Raw genomic sequence first — 15,157 nt, forward strand, 5'->3', positions numbered from 1 at the left:
TTACGACATACCACAGAAAGTAATCTTGTGATGTCTGTTTGATCAAAATCAAGCTTCTACATCCATTGATCACACAAACATATTTTGGCCTTTCCATACATTTTTAGAGATCGCATTAGAGGATTAATTCTTGTAAAGAATTTACCCCATAAATCGCACATATTTTGGCCTTTCCATACATTTTTAGAGATCGCATTAGAGGATTAATTCTTGTAAAGAATTTACCCCATAAATCGCAACCCTATTCACTTGTTAGATGTAAAATTTTTTATTTCGTACATGTATTTTTCATTAATTTTCAAGAATTTGCGTGTTTTGCAGTATGTAAGGATGTGGAAACAAATAAAAAAAAAATTAACCAAGATTTTCTCAAGCCCGTACAAGATAGAAAAAAAACTAATTAAGAATTGGATAAAAACAGTATGAGTGGTAGTATGAACTATCAACATTACCCCTTAATTAAAACAAAACCTAATTAATAATTCACGCCAACTGAGGGGAAATCAAGATATTATTCCAGCAGCTCATCAACATCTTGGCAGCTCTGTACCGAATCTGGAACGTCGTTGCAATCATCAAACAATGCCGTCAAGTAATTAGTAACAAGATCATCGTCGGACCCATCAAAATTAACGTCGCCAAAAACACCCTCCGCCGCGAAATCAATGCTGTCGGCCAAGAAGTTATCGACATCATCAGCAACGGCAGCACTAACTGGATCGATCACCGTGGAAGAAGTGGAAGATGTAGAAGTAGATTGTTCTGAAGCCTCCGGCATAAACTCCTCGATATAAAACATCACGTCATCCTCAAAACCCTCAAAACCCTTGCTTGGTTTCGACTTCTTGAACGATGTTCCGTGATGCAGCTTCGTGGAACTTTTGGGTCGACGCGGTTTCTGTTCGTCGCACTCTCTGTTGGACGCTGACTTCACCATTATCGTCGGATCTTCACTCTTCCTTCTACCTACGTACGCACACAAATCACGAAACACGAACACGAAGAAATCTGAACTCTCAACAAGCAGAACGAGTTACCAAGTTTTGCAAAAGTAAACAAAATAGATGGATCGTGTAGGTATATATATAGGAATTAGTAAATATTCTTTTAGGTTTTTTAGATATTTCCACGAAATTTGAAAGACAGTTTCTAATTTGTCTACATTTTTCCTTTTTAATTTCCTAAATTTGGTAGGAAAGTGTTCTTATGTCGTTTTTAAGGAAACTGCACCAATGTCCTTATGTCGTTTGACGGATACTTATGACGTGGCTGAACTCCATTACTCTAACAAATATGGAATGAGTAATACCATTCATGTTTTTTGTACCACATTTTCATACCACCTTAGGTGGCATTTGATGTGGATAACCACATCATTTGAATTAATTAAAAATTTAAATTTAGCTCATTATTTAATAAACTAATAATTAAGAAAAACTAGTTAATTAAATAATGATTGTGGTATACGAGAAATCTTTCTCCTTCCATTCCTTAGGTTTTGCAAATTTTCAAATGATGTGAAACCTTTCTGAGAGCTAGAATAGCCCATGAACACACACTTGGTTGCTCGAGGTTCCAATTTGTCTCGGTGAGCAACTTGAATATAAACAAAACCAATGCATCCAAATCTTCTAAAGTGTCAGAGATCAATGGTTCTTCCTTTCATGACTTCATATGGAGACCTAGAGTTCAACACACTACTTGGCAAGCTGTTAATTATGTAGGTGGCTGCAAGCATTCCTTGAGACCAAAACCTTTTAGGCACATTCACTTGAAACATTAGAGATTGGGGTTTTTCCAATAAATCTCGATTCTTCTTCTCGGCTACACCATTTTTTTGTGGTGTACCCACACAACTGGTTTGGTGCATATGCCATGTGTGCTTAAATAATTTGACATGATATTGGATGTATACTTAGTGCCATTGTTTGACCTTAATGTGTATTTTAGTAGAGAAATGATTTGTAACTAGCTTGTGAAAATCTTTAAAGGCATCAAACACTTAACTCTTAAACTTCAAAAGATACAACCATGTAACCCTAGAGTAATTATCAACAAAGATAAGATAGTACCTATAACCCTCAACTGATTCAATCCTAGAAGGACCCTATACATAAGAATGAACTATTTCAAATAACTTGCTAGTTCTAGACTTGGATGTTACAAAAGGAAGCCTAGTGGCTTTTGTGAGTTGACATGTTTCACAATCATGGGAATCTTTACAAATATTTGGAAACAAAATATACAATATTGGTTATGAGGGGTAAGCTAAACGTTGATGCCAAAGTTGGTGTTCTTGTGCGATGCTTAAGCTGACAATAGACTCTTGGACAACATTGACATCCTTTGATAGATAGTACAAACCATTCAAGTAGAACCCTTCACCAATCTTCTTCTTGGTTCCTTGATCTTGAAAAACAACATTGTGAGGGGTGAAAATTGCAAGGCAATCTAGGGTATTTGTTATTCTTCCAACTGACAGAAGTTGGAAAGGGAAAAAAAAGGAACAAAAAGTTCAGTTGACTTCACCCTATCACCCATTAAACTGATTTTCACTTTGTCTAAGACACGCTCCCCCTTACCATTAGCTATAGACACACATCTAGCTTCTTGTAAAGGCTTAAAATCATGCAAGCTAGAAGATTTACAGGTCATTTGGTCAGTGGCAGCAGAGTCTATAATCCAACAATCATGAAAAGTATTTACATTAAGAGCTGTTAAGAGAGCACTAATAATACCTGGGATATCTCCTTTCTGCACACTTTCTGAATCTACCAAAAAATTGGCGAACTGGCCAAGTAAAGTTGTCGGATTCTTAGTTGCTTTGTCTTCACTCTCAAAACTTCCTCTCTTTCTTTGGATATAAGCAGCAAACTCATTAATCAAGGCAGCTGGATTTGAGGTGAAGTCTACCAGTCCATCAGTTGGTGTGCTGGTTGCATGGTATGCTTTGGGTGTTGAGGGACCCTTGGCATCTCTGGAGAACTTGTTCTCTTTCTCAAACTTTGGTCTCAGTTTTGGGTGTAAAATCCAGCACTTTTCTCTCACATGCCCACTTTCATTGCAGTAGGTGCACTTCCATTCATGCCATTCTGATCTTTTTCCCTTGAACTGCTGCTTGTCTCCAAGCTTGTGGTTGACAGAGAAAGCTCTAGCCTTTAAGTTATGCTTGATATCAACTTCCATCACTTTCCAGCAAGTTTCATCTCGTTGGACAGCATAACACACACTCACAAATGAATGAAGCTCATGAGTCATTAGGAGATGGCTGCGAAGGTTTTCATATTCAGATCCCAAACTAGCTAGGAGTTGGAAAACCTTGTCTTCATCAGCTCTCTTCAAGAGTATAGCGGAATCAGTAGTATGTGGACGATACAGATTGAGTTCATTCCACATAGTCTTCAAGCTCCCAAGGTGTTGAACAAAGGCTTGATCACTTTGCTTCATACTAGCAAGGTTCTTTTTTAGTTAGAAAACTCGAGTAGCATTGTTTAGGCTTCCATACATCTCTTTGATGGCTTCCAAAAGAAGATGTGAAGATTTTGAGTACCTAAAAAGCTCAGATAACTTGGGCTCCAGGAAGTTGAGAACCCAGGACATGACCAACTGATCATTACACATCCATGCATCGTACGTAGGAGAGGTAGATGCATGAGGTTCAATGTTACCATTGATGTATCCCAACTTCGATCTTCCTCCTAGGGCAAGAGTCACAGCCCGAGATCAAGGAAGGTAGTTGAATTCATTTAGCAAAACTGAGCATAGCTTTTGATTTGGAATGATTTCACCATGAACTACGTTGAGAGATGAAGTAGAGGAACTGGTAGCCTTTGAAATAATCGGATTGTCTTCTGCCATAATTTAAAAAAAAAAAAAAAAATAGAAGAAAGAATAACAATGGTGAATCAATCAAAGGTAGGTCGATTAAGGTTCATGCTCTGATACCATATTGAATTCTTGCTTAAACTTTTGGTATGTATTTCATCATATGTTTGATTTACAAGTGGGGGCTCTTATAGAGAGATCGAGCAAGGCTGAAAGCCTTTGGACAAACTAGGGCAACATACCACTGAAGGAACTAATAGATAAAACAGCTAGCCCTAGAACAGATAAAACAACTAGCCCTAGATGCAAGTTACAAGATAGATTGATTGATTTGTACTAGTTACAAGCAACTAAAGTGGCGGCTGCAACTCAACACAGCTGGAGAGTTGCAGATGCAACTCAAATGCAACTTGGGCCCTTCTGTCCTTCTTTTAACAATATCAAACACCTTCCCTACAATTTTTAGTGTCGAAATAGTAGCGAAACCATAGGCCCATAGCTAAAAAAACCTACTTTCTTAAGATTATGAGGTTCATTCGAATGTGAAATCCAATCCTGGAAATACAACATCCCACTTTTCCTCTCTTGGAGATTCCACAAAATATTCATTCTTAATTCTCACACATCCAAAACAAGACCAGGGCTAATTTAGTAATATGACTCATTTACAAATAACTAATTTTATTGACTCACTGCACATGCATCACTTGTGACATTCTCCTAGTTCTTTCTATAGGAGAAGGGGGTTTGCGTCAAGACACTATGAGATGTGAGCTAATGACTAAGAGCATCTCTAAACAATAGCAAAATATCTTGGAATGAGCATTTTCATTTTCAATGGTAGGAAAGTCTTGTGAAACACTCATTTTAATTGAAAAACGTAAAAATGTAAATTTTTTTACACCTTCAGGAGATGGACCCCTCTATATGAGAGAAAAGTACCTGGAATCTCAAATTTTCATTTCTCCATTAAAACTCATATTTACACATTCTAAAAATGCAAAATAAGATATAAATCTAACCTTTACATCTCAAATTTGCATCTCTATCTTGAAAATGCTAGAAGAATGCCACTATATTGTGAACTAGCGGCAAAGACTTCTACTAGTTTGATAATCAATTCATTGTCCGTAATATTTTAGAGAACAAGGAAATATAGAGAAAAACGAAAGAGATAGGGAGGAGAAATCAAAATGTATTTTTGTTCCTATTTGAGTGCCTATTTATAAGTGTAGGATTTACATAAAAAATGTCCTAACTAATTACATATTACATATTGACTCTAAAGTGAACAGCCACATAATAAATATTAATTACAACAATAATTGTTTTATTTTTTTCAGAAGAAAACTGATATTCAAAAAGAGAAAGGAAAAAAAAAAAAAAAAAAAAACAGATTTTAAAATCAGGACTCCATAAAATCAATTTCAGATTTAATTTTTCATTTTCACATTTTCTCTTGTTTCTCTACCCAAAGTATCAATCACTCTTCCGTCCCAAAATCCAATATATGGGATCTCTTGACTTCGATAAAATATCGCTTGATTTTTACATTGCGGATTCAGTGGTTCAGTCTCAAAAATTATCACTGAAAAAATGTAAAAAAAAAATCACTTGTAATCTCATTGCTTCGTGACGAAGAAACAATGCTGTTGAGTTTGGATTTATATATCATTCCTTCGGAAACATGCAAGCTTAACCAATGGCCTTTTAAGATAGTCGGATCCAATAATTTGGTTTGGTTTGTAGTTTTTTGCGGATTTGGAAAAAGAATAGCAGGTAGTTAAACATCTGATAACTGACAAGTTAAAGTTTAGATTGTTTCTTCACAATGAATTGAGCTAAGCTCAAAAGAAACAGTTTCTCCACAAATTCATACATGAAAAGGTAATGGAAAATATCACCCCATGTTACTACCAACAGAAAATGTTGCTTACTATATTTTGAAGAGAGTATAGCAGGTAGGCAATAATCTGATAAGTAGTGTCATGTTCTTGCGTCTCCCTAGGCCTCATAACTAGTGGCAAATGTATATATTTTGAAAGGGTAAGATATGTTGGATTTTTAGATCGCCGAGTTCGCTTCATTCTAACGACACTGATACTGTTTCCAACTTTAACACCTGCCTAATCCGTCAGGTGTGGGGTTTTACCACAAAAGATCTTGATATTAGTTAAAGTAGGGTAATCCTATTTAAACCCATTGGATTTCTTTGAACCCCGATGTGGGACTTTAACAAGATATGTTTTAGATAATTCATGAATTCATATTCAAAAAGCGCATATACTTTACTAAGGAAAGGCTGATTTTACCTTCTTGATATCCAGCGACATTTGGAATAAACGAGGCACTTCTAGCTCGATCTCTAGCTTCATATGCTCAAATGTAACAGCAGGTTATCATATAAGGATTCCTATTACACCAATTCCAATTACTTTAGTCTAAAGAAGCTGGCAAAATTGCACTGTAGAAATGAACAGTGTTTTGGGCCGAATTTCACTTTATTTACGAGGTTGCCACTGACTCTCTCTGCCGTTGATCATGATACCTGCGTGTTGATGATCGTGGAAAGGCAGGGTGCGATCGTCACTTTACCATTCTCTTCCTCCCCTTTCTCTCTCCCTCAGATCCCATCTGCTCACCTAAAATCCCCAGATCGAACATCCTCCATCTCAAATAAAAAAACTTTCCCCCTTCAAAACCCATAGAATCAGCACTTATGGAATAATCATGGATTTTTGTTGAGGTAATTTGACTGTTTCCTCATCTGTAATTGGTTTCTGTTAGTTTATTGTTCTTGAATTTTAATTTTTCTATTTTCCAACTTGGAACAGTCGACCTTCTGGTGATAAAATCGTGATGTGACCATCGTATTCTCTCTCACGGCTCACAACGATGAAATCGCACAGGACTTCGTTGATTTCTGTCAACTCCGACCACGACCAGTGTCATGTAAGCTATCAATTACCCCCTCTCGATCTTCTTTTTCTTCTTCCGCTTCTCCCTGCGCATTCCAGTTTGACTGTATGTGTTCTGGATGCATCTTGATTTCCTTAGTATGATTAGACGATTCGGATACGCCTAATAAACAAACCTAATTTGCCTCGCGCGTTCAGTCATCTCATTCCTTCGTCTAAAACCTCACACAGAGACAGAGATCCCCCAAAACCCTAAACGCCCAAAGGTAATTTTGTTTAATTTTTCAATTAGTTTTAATTATCTGACGAATACCTAGCATAAATTCACTCTCTCTCTACTCTAAATGCATTTAATTTTTTTGTTTTAATTTTTTGCAGTATTAATCACAAAGTTACGGAGCTGAAATTGCAAACGCTATCATGGCTACCTTAAAAAATGTAAGCTTGAAATTTTTAGGTTCTGTTTGGTTGTTGGAAAACTGAATCAAAGAGGTTTTTTTGTTTGTTTGTTTGTTTTGTTTTGTTAATTATCTCGGAGAAGTAGTTGATTGTTGTGTTTCTGAAAATTTGAAAACAGAAGAAGAACGTGTTTGTGAAGTCAGTTTTGACGAAGAAGCAGGCTAATATGGACCATATCACAGGGGATAAAATCCCAAGGAGGTTTGTGTTTTCCAGATGCAAGTTGCCTGGTCCTCTGAAGCAGCTTCAAGCTGATTTGAGGAAACTGGTGCTTCCCTACACTGCCTTTAAGCTTAAGGTATGCAAATATTCGTTCCGGTCTTAATATATTTTGCAATGCTTTATGATATTTGATTTGTTTATATTTTAATTGATTTGAAGAGCTGATGAAAATGAGAAGTAAGAATCTGAAGTAAAGAGCTGAGCTTTTTCCGCAATGTTTTTGCAGGAGAAGAGGCGGAACAATCTTAGAGACTTTTTTAATGTGGCTGGGCCTATGGGGGTTACACATTTCCTCATGTTGTCGAAAACTCCAACTGCGCCATACCTTAGGTTTGTGAGGACACCTCAAGGCTCAACGCTATTTTCATAAGATATGCAGTGGGTTCCATTTCTAATGTCTTTGTGGGTTTTCAGGGGTGCAGATCCTAATTGACAAGGAAGAACAGAAACGGATATAACAACAGTGAGACCGAATGGGAGATCCAATGAAAAAAAACAGCAATGGATAAACCGAGGCCGGTAGATTTCAACTGCCTCACAACCGCCGCCAGAGAGGTCAGGTTGTCCAGAGCACTACCTCTTCCTCCGCCAACACCGCTGTGTCAGATGTTAAGCTGCAGCTCCAGGAGGACCACAGCAATGGCTTCAATCCCATCCTCCACTTTTGCTTCTGGTGAGTGTATTTTAAGCGCTTTTGCCAAAAATCTGCTTATTTACTTGGTTTTTGTGGGTTTTATTAAAATTGTATGGTTGTTGTTGTAGCGTAAAAAAGTTTGCATCTTTGCATTGATATTTGGAGCACCACACGGTATTTGGATTTGGGGTTGCATAGAAATTGAGTAATTGAAATGTATTAGATATCCAATGGAAAATTTCCAGTTATTAGATATCCAATTTGATATTTGGCGGGTAAATTTCCATTCTTTAGATTAGGGTGCACAACAGTTGATAAGAGGATAAGTTAGAAATGGAGAGATGAAATGTATTAACTTTTATGACTAATTTCCAAAGAAATTGCAATCTGCCAATGTAAAACGGTCAGTTATTTAATATCCGGTTTCATTTATAGTAGAAAAGGCAATGGATAAGAGAGATGATGGTTAAATTTGTATTTGTTATGTTAACTATTTGAAGTCTAGAATCTAAAGTTAATATATTTGTTATGTTAAATGTCGTATGAAATATTTATTGTTGAAATCTTCTTGGTGCTTTGTTTTATAAAAGATTCAGGATGGGGATAATTTAGCTGTCATTGATTGGCATCGTTTTTTAAGTTTTTTGTTTGTAGGATCGACTTGGGAAAGAACAGAGGAGAGCACAAGCATTATCAATTTATTTGCTATAGTATTGTCCCTCTTCCTCTGGCCTTCTGAAGTGTTTCCATTCCAGTGTCACCATCTTTTGTTTCATTCATTTGTAGAATATATTCTTCTTTTTTCTATACCTTTATTACCTCCTTTTAACTTTGATTATCTGTACTTGATGAGTATTATTAGACCCATTCTCAAAATTTTGCATCCCCTGCTTCTTTCTTATGGTCCTTATACTCAAACATGTGCAAGTTTGTATTTTTCTGATGGATTGGACTATTGGGAACTTAGGTACTTTTACTTTTTATATATTTTTGTTGGGTTTTTTCTTTTTCGGAAAATGAGTATTTGATTAATCGCTTGACTTTCGCTTTCAAAAGGACTGTTTGAAGTTTTGTGTCAATTTGGTTGTGATGGTAAGATTACTTTATGTAACATTGTGTTGTGGCATGTGAGTATCGAACTTTTTTCTTAATTTAATTTCGGAAAGAAATGCGTTTTAACAGTAGTCCTATATGATGAAGTTAGCATCCTTATAAGTTGGGAACCTAAAACAGGAGTGGTGTACTCATAAATTCCTACTTTTCTCTGCCTCCTTCCCCTCTACTTGCATCAGTTGTGACTTATTTTCTTTTTTGGTTTTATCTCAGGAGTTTGTCAGGGAGAAAGTTCGTGAACAAAAGAAATCTAATCGAGAGCTATTTTCTTTTTGGCACATATCATGAATTATGTTTGGGTGTTTAAACAATATTTGCCTAAAAGTATACTCTGTTTTTTAGTGGTATTTCAAATAAGGTAACTTCCCCAAACATTGATATTTTGGTTTTCTATTGGTATGTGTGAAACCAGCTTGATTCAGGTTACAAGGTTGAGGGTAGTGGATAGTCGTCATATTGCGGATAGTTAATCATGTTCAATAACCTTGGTTACAGGGCCATTCACTTAAATTTTGGTTTCAAGTTGTAGAAAGACTGCTTTTCATTCTTTCTCAAAATAAGCTTTCACAGCTTCAGTTTCACATCATTCGTCACTGGATTTGCTAATACAAGTTTTTATTGAGATAATCTTACTGGTGAATTGTTAAAAGGTAGGAAGAGAGAAGGCGGCCTGCGATTTTATTAACTAAAGTTCAGATTCATTTTCTGTGGTATGGGGTGTCCAAGAGAAAGGGTTTCAGGGATTAGGTTTGGGTGGGATTTCAAGGATTAGGTTTGGGGTTTTGTATGTGCGATTTGTAGAGAGATGGGGGTGTCCGAGATAGGATTTAGGAGATTTGTTTTAGGAATTGCAGAGAGAGATAGGGAGTGTCCAAGAGAAGTGTGGGAGGATTTAGGCGGGATTTTAGGGATTTGGTTTAGGGTTTGTTTTCTTCGATTTGCAGAGACAGAGAGCTGGGACAAGGGTGAGAGAGAGATGAGAGGATTTTCTGCAAGGGTTAAAGGGAACGGGTAAGGGAGGTATGGGTATGGGTTTTTAGGGCCGGTTTCTAGGGAGGTGGTCTGCTGTCAGTGCCCTCACAGGGTGGGGTGTGATATGGGGGAGAGAGGAGAAGGGGTTGGTTGCTGAGAGAAGGTGACGGTGGGTGCACGATTAGGGGGACATAGAGAGTTGATTGGGTACAAGATTTGAGGGTAGGGTTGAGGGAATGAGTGTGTTGGCTGCAAAGAGATGGTGGGGTTGAGTTAGTATCTCCCTCTCTATCGCTTCTCTCTTCCTCCATATATGACATCTTTGTTTTGGGGTCAAAATATGTTCGCTTTTACATAGAAATTTGAGTGTTTTATTTATTTATTTGGGTTTTTTTAGCTGATACATATTATGTTTTGTGTTTCTGGGTTTTATCACGTTGCTGATGCATAAACCCATCAGTTCCTCTGTAATTCGTTCTGGTTTTCATTATTCTTTTTCGATTTGTTTTATTAAAATTGAAATGGAATTTGTTGGCTTGATTTTGTATTAGGTTGCCAGAGGGTTCTGTTTTTAGGGTTCTCTCCGTCCCACTCACTCTCCTTCTCCCTCTCTGTTTCTCTTCTTCAATCAGTCTGACGTAGTTTTGCAATTTAGGGTTCAATGCATTTACTGGAATATACATACATATAAATGTCTAAATTTGTTCAATTTTTCTATACACAGGCTGGGTTAATTTGATTCTTGACCAATGATTGGATATTATATTACAACTGTGGGTTCTGTTTTTAGGGCTGGATGAAAAGAAACACCCATCAGAGCTTTCAACAACTCGAAGGTCAGTGATTTCTTCCTTCTCTCTAATTCTGTTTCTGCTATTTCAATTTGTAGAATTTAATTTAGGGTTTTAAGTTGGAAAATTTAATTAAACATTTTCAATTGGAGAGCTTGGTGTATACAACAATTAGGGTTGTTAATTTTGATTGCTGGTCTACTAAATGTTTTATAACATGTAAACAGGGAGTACATACTTTGTATGCCATGGATAGGGAATGGATACGTAATTAGATCAATTGATGGGTGCCGCTGTTTTGGATATCTACATCCAGCAATACCTGGTATTCTGTGTTTTGTTGTTTTAGCTCTGTGTTTTGTTGTAGTGGATTCGAATTTCTACTAGAATCATTATTATTATTATTATTATATATTTAGGGGTTGGGTAAATTGATTTTGGAGATTTTGTGTGTGGTTTGGGTTCTTTGATTTTGTTTAGATAGATGGTGCTTGATTGTGGTTTAAGTTTTTTTAGTATATTCCCTGCACATTGCAAAATTCTGGTACTATCTGGGTGTTTTGGTGTTGAAAGCCTAGGGTTTAGGGTTTAGCATTAAGCATTTAGGGGAATGCAAAGAAGGGATGTCTGCGTTTCTGAACTCTTATGCAAATCTAATTTGAAATCATGAAACACATTTCATATGTTTCTCAAATCTCAGCAACAGGTTTTAGAATCCTGAAATCTAAGTAAAGGTACATCATTCCTGTTTTCGTATTTTTTTAATTCCTATCATCATGGCCACGATTAAACGTGAATATGCATGCCAACCTTGCATACTCAGTGATTAATTTCTGGATGAATTTTTCTTTAGACGAGGGTTTGCAGACATGAATACTTGAGGGGCAGATGGTCACCATGTTGGATCCATTGATACTGATACAACGTGGGATTTAGTTGGTTATATTCAAATCAGAAATAAAATTGCTTTGTATATTCCGCATTTGATTGAAAATCTGTAATTTAAATAGAAATTCTTCTTCTTCGATATCACTGTGCACAACACATAATTTCAATTAGTTTTTTTATTTTTTATTTTTTGGCGGTAAGATTCCGTATAATTAACCTCTACAATTTTATTCACATGTTCATGATCACCACTTAATTAATTAGTGGTTGGGTGTTGACCATTGAATGTTTTTTTTTTCAGTTCGAAGCTTGAATCTCACCGAGCTTCAGGTATTTTGCTTTAATTTTTTACTTCTCTTTTGTCTTCTTTTCTGTTTGATTTCTTTCCTTCGTTTTATCCTAAATTCTGAGTTTTCATTTTGTTTAAAGTAGTTTTCTCCTGGTCTATTGACATTTTTAATTTTTTATAGTTATTTCCTGTTCTCCACTATCATTTTTTTTGGTGTGCTAATTAATCAATTTTATTTGTAACATTGTGCATTTCATATGATAATTATTTTGAAATGTTCTCCACTATCATAATTCTCTCCACTATCAAAAAGGTTATATGGAGACTTGCTGATAATAATTTTGGAATGTTAGCAGACTCAAAATTGCAAGTTGGCAACCGATGGTGCTAAATGATTTGTTAGATTATTCAATAGTAATTTTTTATTTTTCCTTATCAGTTATTGTTTCAAAGGGTGAAAAAGAGTGGGGAACACAAGAAGAGGGGAGAAACAGGACAAAAGAATGGTTTGTTCTACTTTCAATGCTTTGGGTTAAAAAAAGAAAAAAGGTTCACTTCACTCACTTTGATTGAACTTTTCATTTCTTAAGTTTCTCTTGCTATATATATATTGTATATTTCTTATTTATGTGTTTTTGATTATGAGATTGTCTCTTTTGCAGAGCATGTGGTGTGGAAACACACCAGCGAAGCCTCACTTTCGATGTCGAACTCAAGTGTGGCTCTAATCTAGCCCCCGAAATTCCAACCTAGCATGTAGCAATGCATTATGTTTTCCTGTGTGATCTTCATACAAAGGTACGAAGAACTAACTATGTTTAGTTTAATGGCTTTTTGGATGCTTAAAAATAAATTTTAGCCAAGTCCCCGCATGAAGTTGATGTTATAAATTTTTGGACTCCATTCTTAGAAAATTTTGGCATTTTCATCAAATGAGGTTCTTTCTGTTTTGGACTGTGGGTTAGAAGTATTAAGACACTGACGCTTGAGTGTTTGAAAATTAGGTGCAAGACATATGAGCTTCTAATCAAGAAAGACCTGCTTTTAAATCCCACTGTGTGTTCTAAGTGCTGGATGGGTTGTGCTTTTACCAACCCTAATAAAATTATATTTGAATCATGTTGTCTGATAACTCTTTTTCTTTTTTTCCTGTTTGTGGTTTTTAGTCTTTGTCATTTAATTGGTATAGCTTTGCTAGGATCTCTGTTCCGGCAGTGTGTGATTAGTGCTAATGGAATTTCAGCACTGTTTCTGAGCTATTGCTCGAATTGTTGTATCTAAGTATGCATTATACATTCAATTGAGCCAATGAAGCATGTGTGCCAACGAATTTTGAAGAGTTCGGCTTGGTTTTCTCTCTTTGGTCTTTAATATTTATGTGTGAGGCACCTGTTTGTTGACTAATTGAGTCCCTTCTCTTAAGTTTTTCAGTAGATAGTGTAATTTGCTTTTATGAGCACTTCTTTAAGCTGTCAAGTTCCCAAAGTGTACAAGGAGATATCAAGTTTAACAAGTCACGAACTATGATCAATCCAAATACAGTGAAATTAGGGATTTTACACTTATAAACTTAGTTAGCTTTAGACCATAGGATTAGCATTTTGCGCATGTGAGTATCATTGACCTGCTCATTTTATTTTTCTGGATAAGAAACAAATTGTCATTGAAGGGAGAAGAAAGTGTACAAAAACAAAGTTTCTGTAAGCTTGCATTCGTATGCCAAATATTTTAATTTCTTTTCTTGCCATTACCTGTTGAAATGGTTGCCTACACTGCAGGACACATATTATGTGTGAACTACGTGTTTCTTCTGTTTCTTAAGGAAACAGAACTTTTTTGGAAACTATATCTTTCTAATCAAAGACGTTCAGTTTCTTCTCATTCATTGTACAATGTGTTTATATGCCAGCTCACTTGAATGTATATAAAAGCAAAATTGTTCGTCTTATTGACCTCATTCACTCACGTATCATTCTGTTTGTTCATAATTGTGTTGAATTTATTCAACTTAAATATGTTTTATTCATCCGATTACGCCTGAAACAGTTGGTTCCTGCAGCAACGCGCAGGCGTAATTTCTAGTCAAAACTAAAATTCAATAACAACACATATAATAACCGAAAATCCGCAGTGAGTATGCTAACAATATAACTTTCCTACCACTAATTTCTAGAAAGGCATAGGATCATAGATTCATATTACCTCTTCGAAACGCTGAACTGTAAGTAATGTCCTGCCTGTCACAGTCATACCACACAGTTTCATCAAACTTCAGAACAAACCACTTTCTTCAACAAAAACCTCAAATTTCTATAATTCCAAATTGCCAAACCAAGAAAGCTCAAATTTTTTAACACTTCAAAATTACCAAACTAAACAAGTCTACAATTTTGATACTTAAACTGATGAAATTCTCAAATGGGCAATCACCAATCAAGGCAAAAACAAGCGGAAGGAGAGTTAAATGGGCAAAAGGGAGCTGACTCATGTTGCGGTGTTGGTCGTAGTCGATGCCCATCTCAACGAACAAGTGGTTCATGGTTGGCGTTGAAGCGGTGGTCTCACTCAGCTGCTGGACAGCTCCATGGTGGCTTTGATTTAGTGTGGAATTGGAGGGTTTGAAGAGAGGAAAATAGAGTTGGTGCTCTCTCATTTGTGGGTCTGGGAATTGGGCAACCAGTAAAACAAATATGAAGGATAATTGTCTTTTTTTTTTTCTTTTTTTTTTTTTTTTTCATTAAAGGCCTAAAACTTTTTTTATGAAACGACTTTGTCCTAGTTATGATTTTTTATTACCAGGTCCAAATGACGTTGTCTTGGCTTGGAGAAAACAAGTAGTCCTGCTAATTTCCTAGAAAAAAATACAAAGTAATCCTGGCACGTTTTCCAACCGACTAGAGGGATGGCTAGTCGTTCCTGCTTCTTTTCTGGCTAGAGTAAGGGCGGCCGCCTTTCCTTGTGCCTCTATAACTTTGCCCTTGTTCATAACGATAACATTTTAGCATACTCCAATATCTTAACTCATTGTGCTAAAACGTAAAAGCAA

The 15,157-nt window shown here is 36.2% G+C and overlaps 2 protein-coding genes across 7 annotated transcripts; one reads left to right on the plus strand and one right to left on the minus strand.

The window, feature by feature from the left end:
• Positions 1–379: 379 nt before the first annotated feature.
• LOC137733850 (uncharacterized) lies at positions 380–14,785 on the minus strand. 2 transcript variants are annotated; one of them, XM_068473044.1, is made up of 5 exons: positions 14,596–14,785; positions 14,314–14,348; positions 6,138–6,238; positions 2,739–3,851; positions 380–966 (listed from the first exon to the last, which is right to left on the minus strand). In XM_068473044.1, the coding sequence occupies exons 4-5, from the start codon at positions 3,445–3,447 to the stop codon at positions 512–514; spliced, it is 1,164 nt and encodes a 387-aa protein (XP_068329145.1). In that variant the 5' UTR covers positions 3,448–3,851; positions 6,138–6,238; positions 14,314–14,348; positions 14,596–14,785; the 3' UTR covers positions 380–511. The 2 variants fall into 2 exon arrangements, with proteins under 2 accessions (XP_068329145.1, XP_068329144.1); XM_068473043.1 differs by having other exon boundaries at positions 14,314–14,785.
• Positions 6,255–13,445, plus strand: LOC137733851 (peter Pan-like protein). 5 transcript variants are annotated; one of them, XM_068473045.1, is made up of 13 exons: positions 6,255–6,571; positions 6,660–7,009; positions 7,122–7,181; positions 7,321–7,500; positions 7,651–7,754; positions 7,839–8,097; positions 8,713–8,768; positions 9,385–10,979; positions 11,162–11,259; positions 12,124–12,152; positions 12,551–12,660; positions 12,774–12,909; positions 13,116–13,445. In XM_068473045.1, the coding sequence occupies exons 3-6, from the start codon at positions 7,164–7,166 to the stop codon at positions 7,855–7,857; spliced, it is 321 nt and encodes a 106-aa protein (XP_068329146.1). In that variant the 5' UTR covers positions 6,255–6,571; positions 6,660–7,009; positions 7,122–7,163; the 3' UTR covers positions 7,858–8,097; positions 8,713–8,768; positions 9,385–10,979; positions 11,162–11,259; positions 12,124–12,152; positions 12,551–12,660; positions 12,774–12,909; positions 13,116–13,445. The 5 variants fall into 5 exon arrangements, 3 of the variants coding, with proteins under 3 accessions (XP_068329146.1, XP_068329147.1, XP_068329148.1); XM_068473046.1 differs by having other exon boundaries at positions 6,660–6,777; positions 6,942–7,009; positions 8,713–10,979; XM_068473047.1 differs by lacking the exon at positions 8,713–8,768.
• Positions 14,786–15,157: the final 372 nt, after the last annotated feature.

The sequence above is a fragment of the Pyrus communis genome, chromosome 5 (assembly GCF_963583255.1).
Source record: "Pyrus communis chromosome 5, drPyrComm1.1, whole genome shotgun sequence".
In the NCBI taxonomy this organism is placed as follows: Eukaryota; Viridiplantae; Streptophyta; class Magnoliopsida; order Rosales; family Rosaceae; genus Pyrus; species Pyrus communis.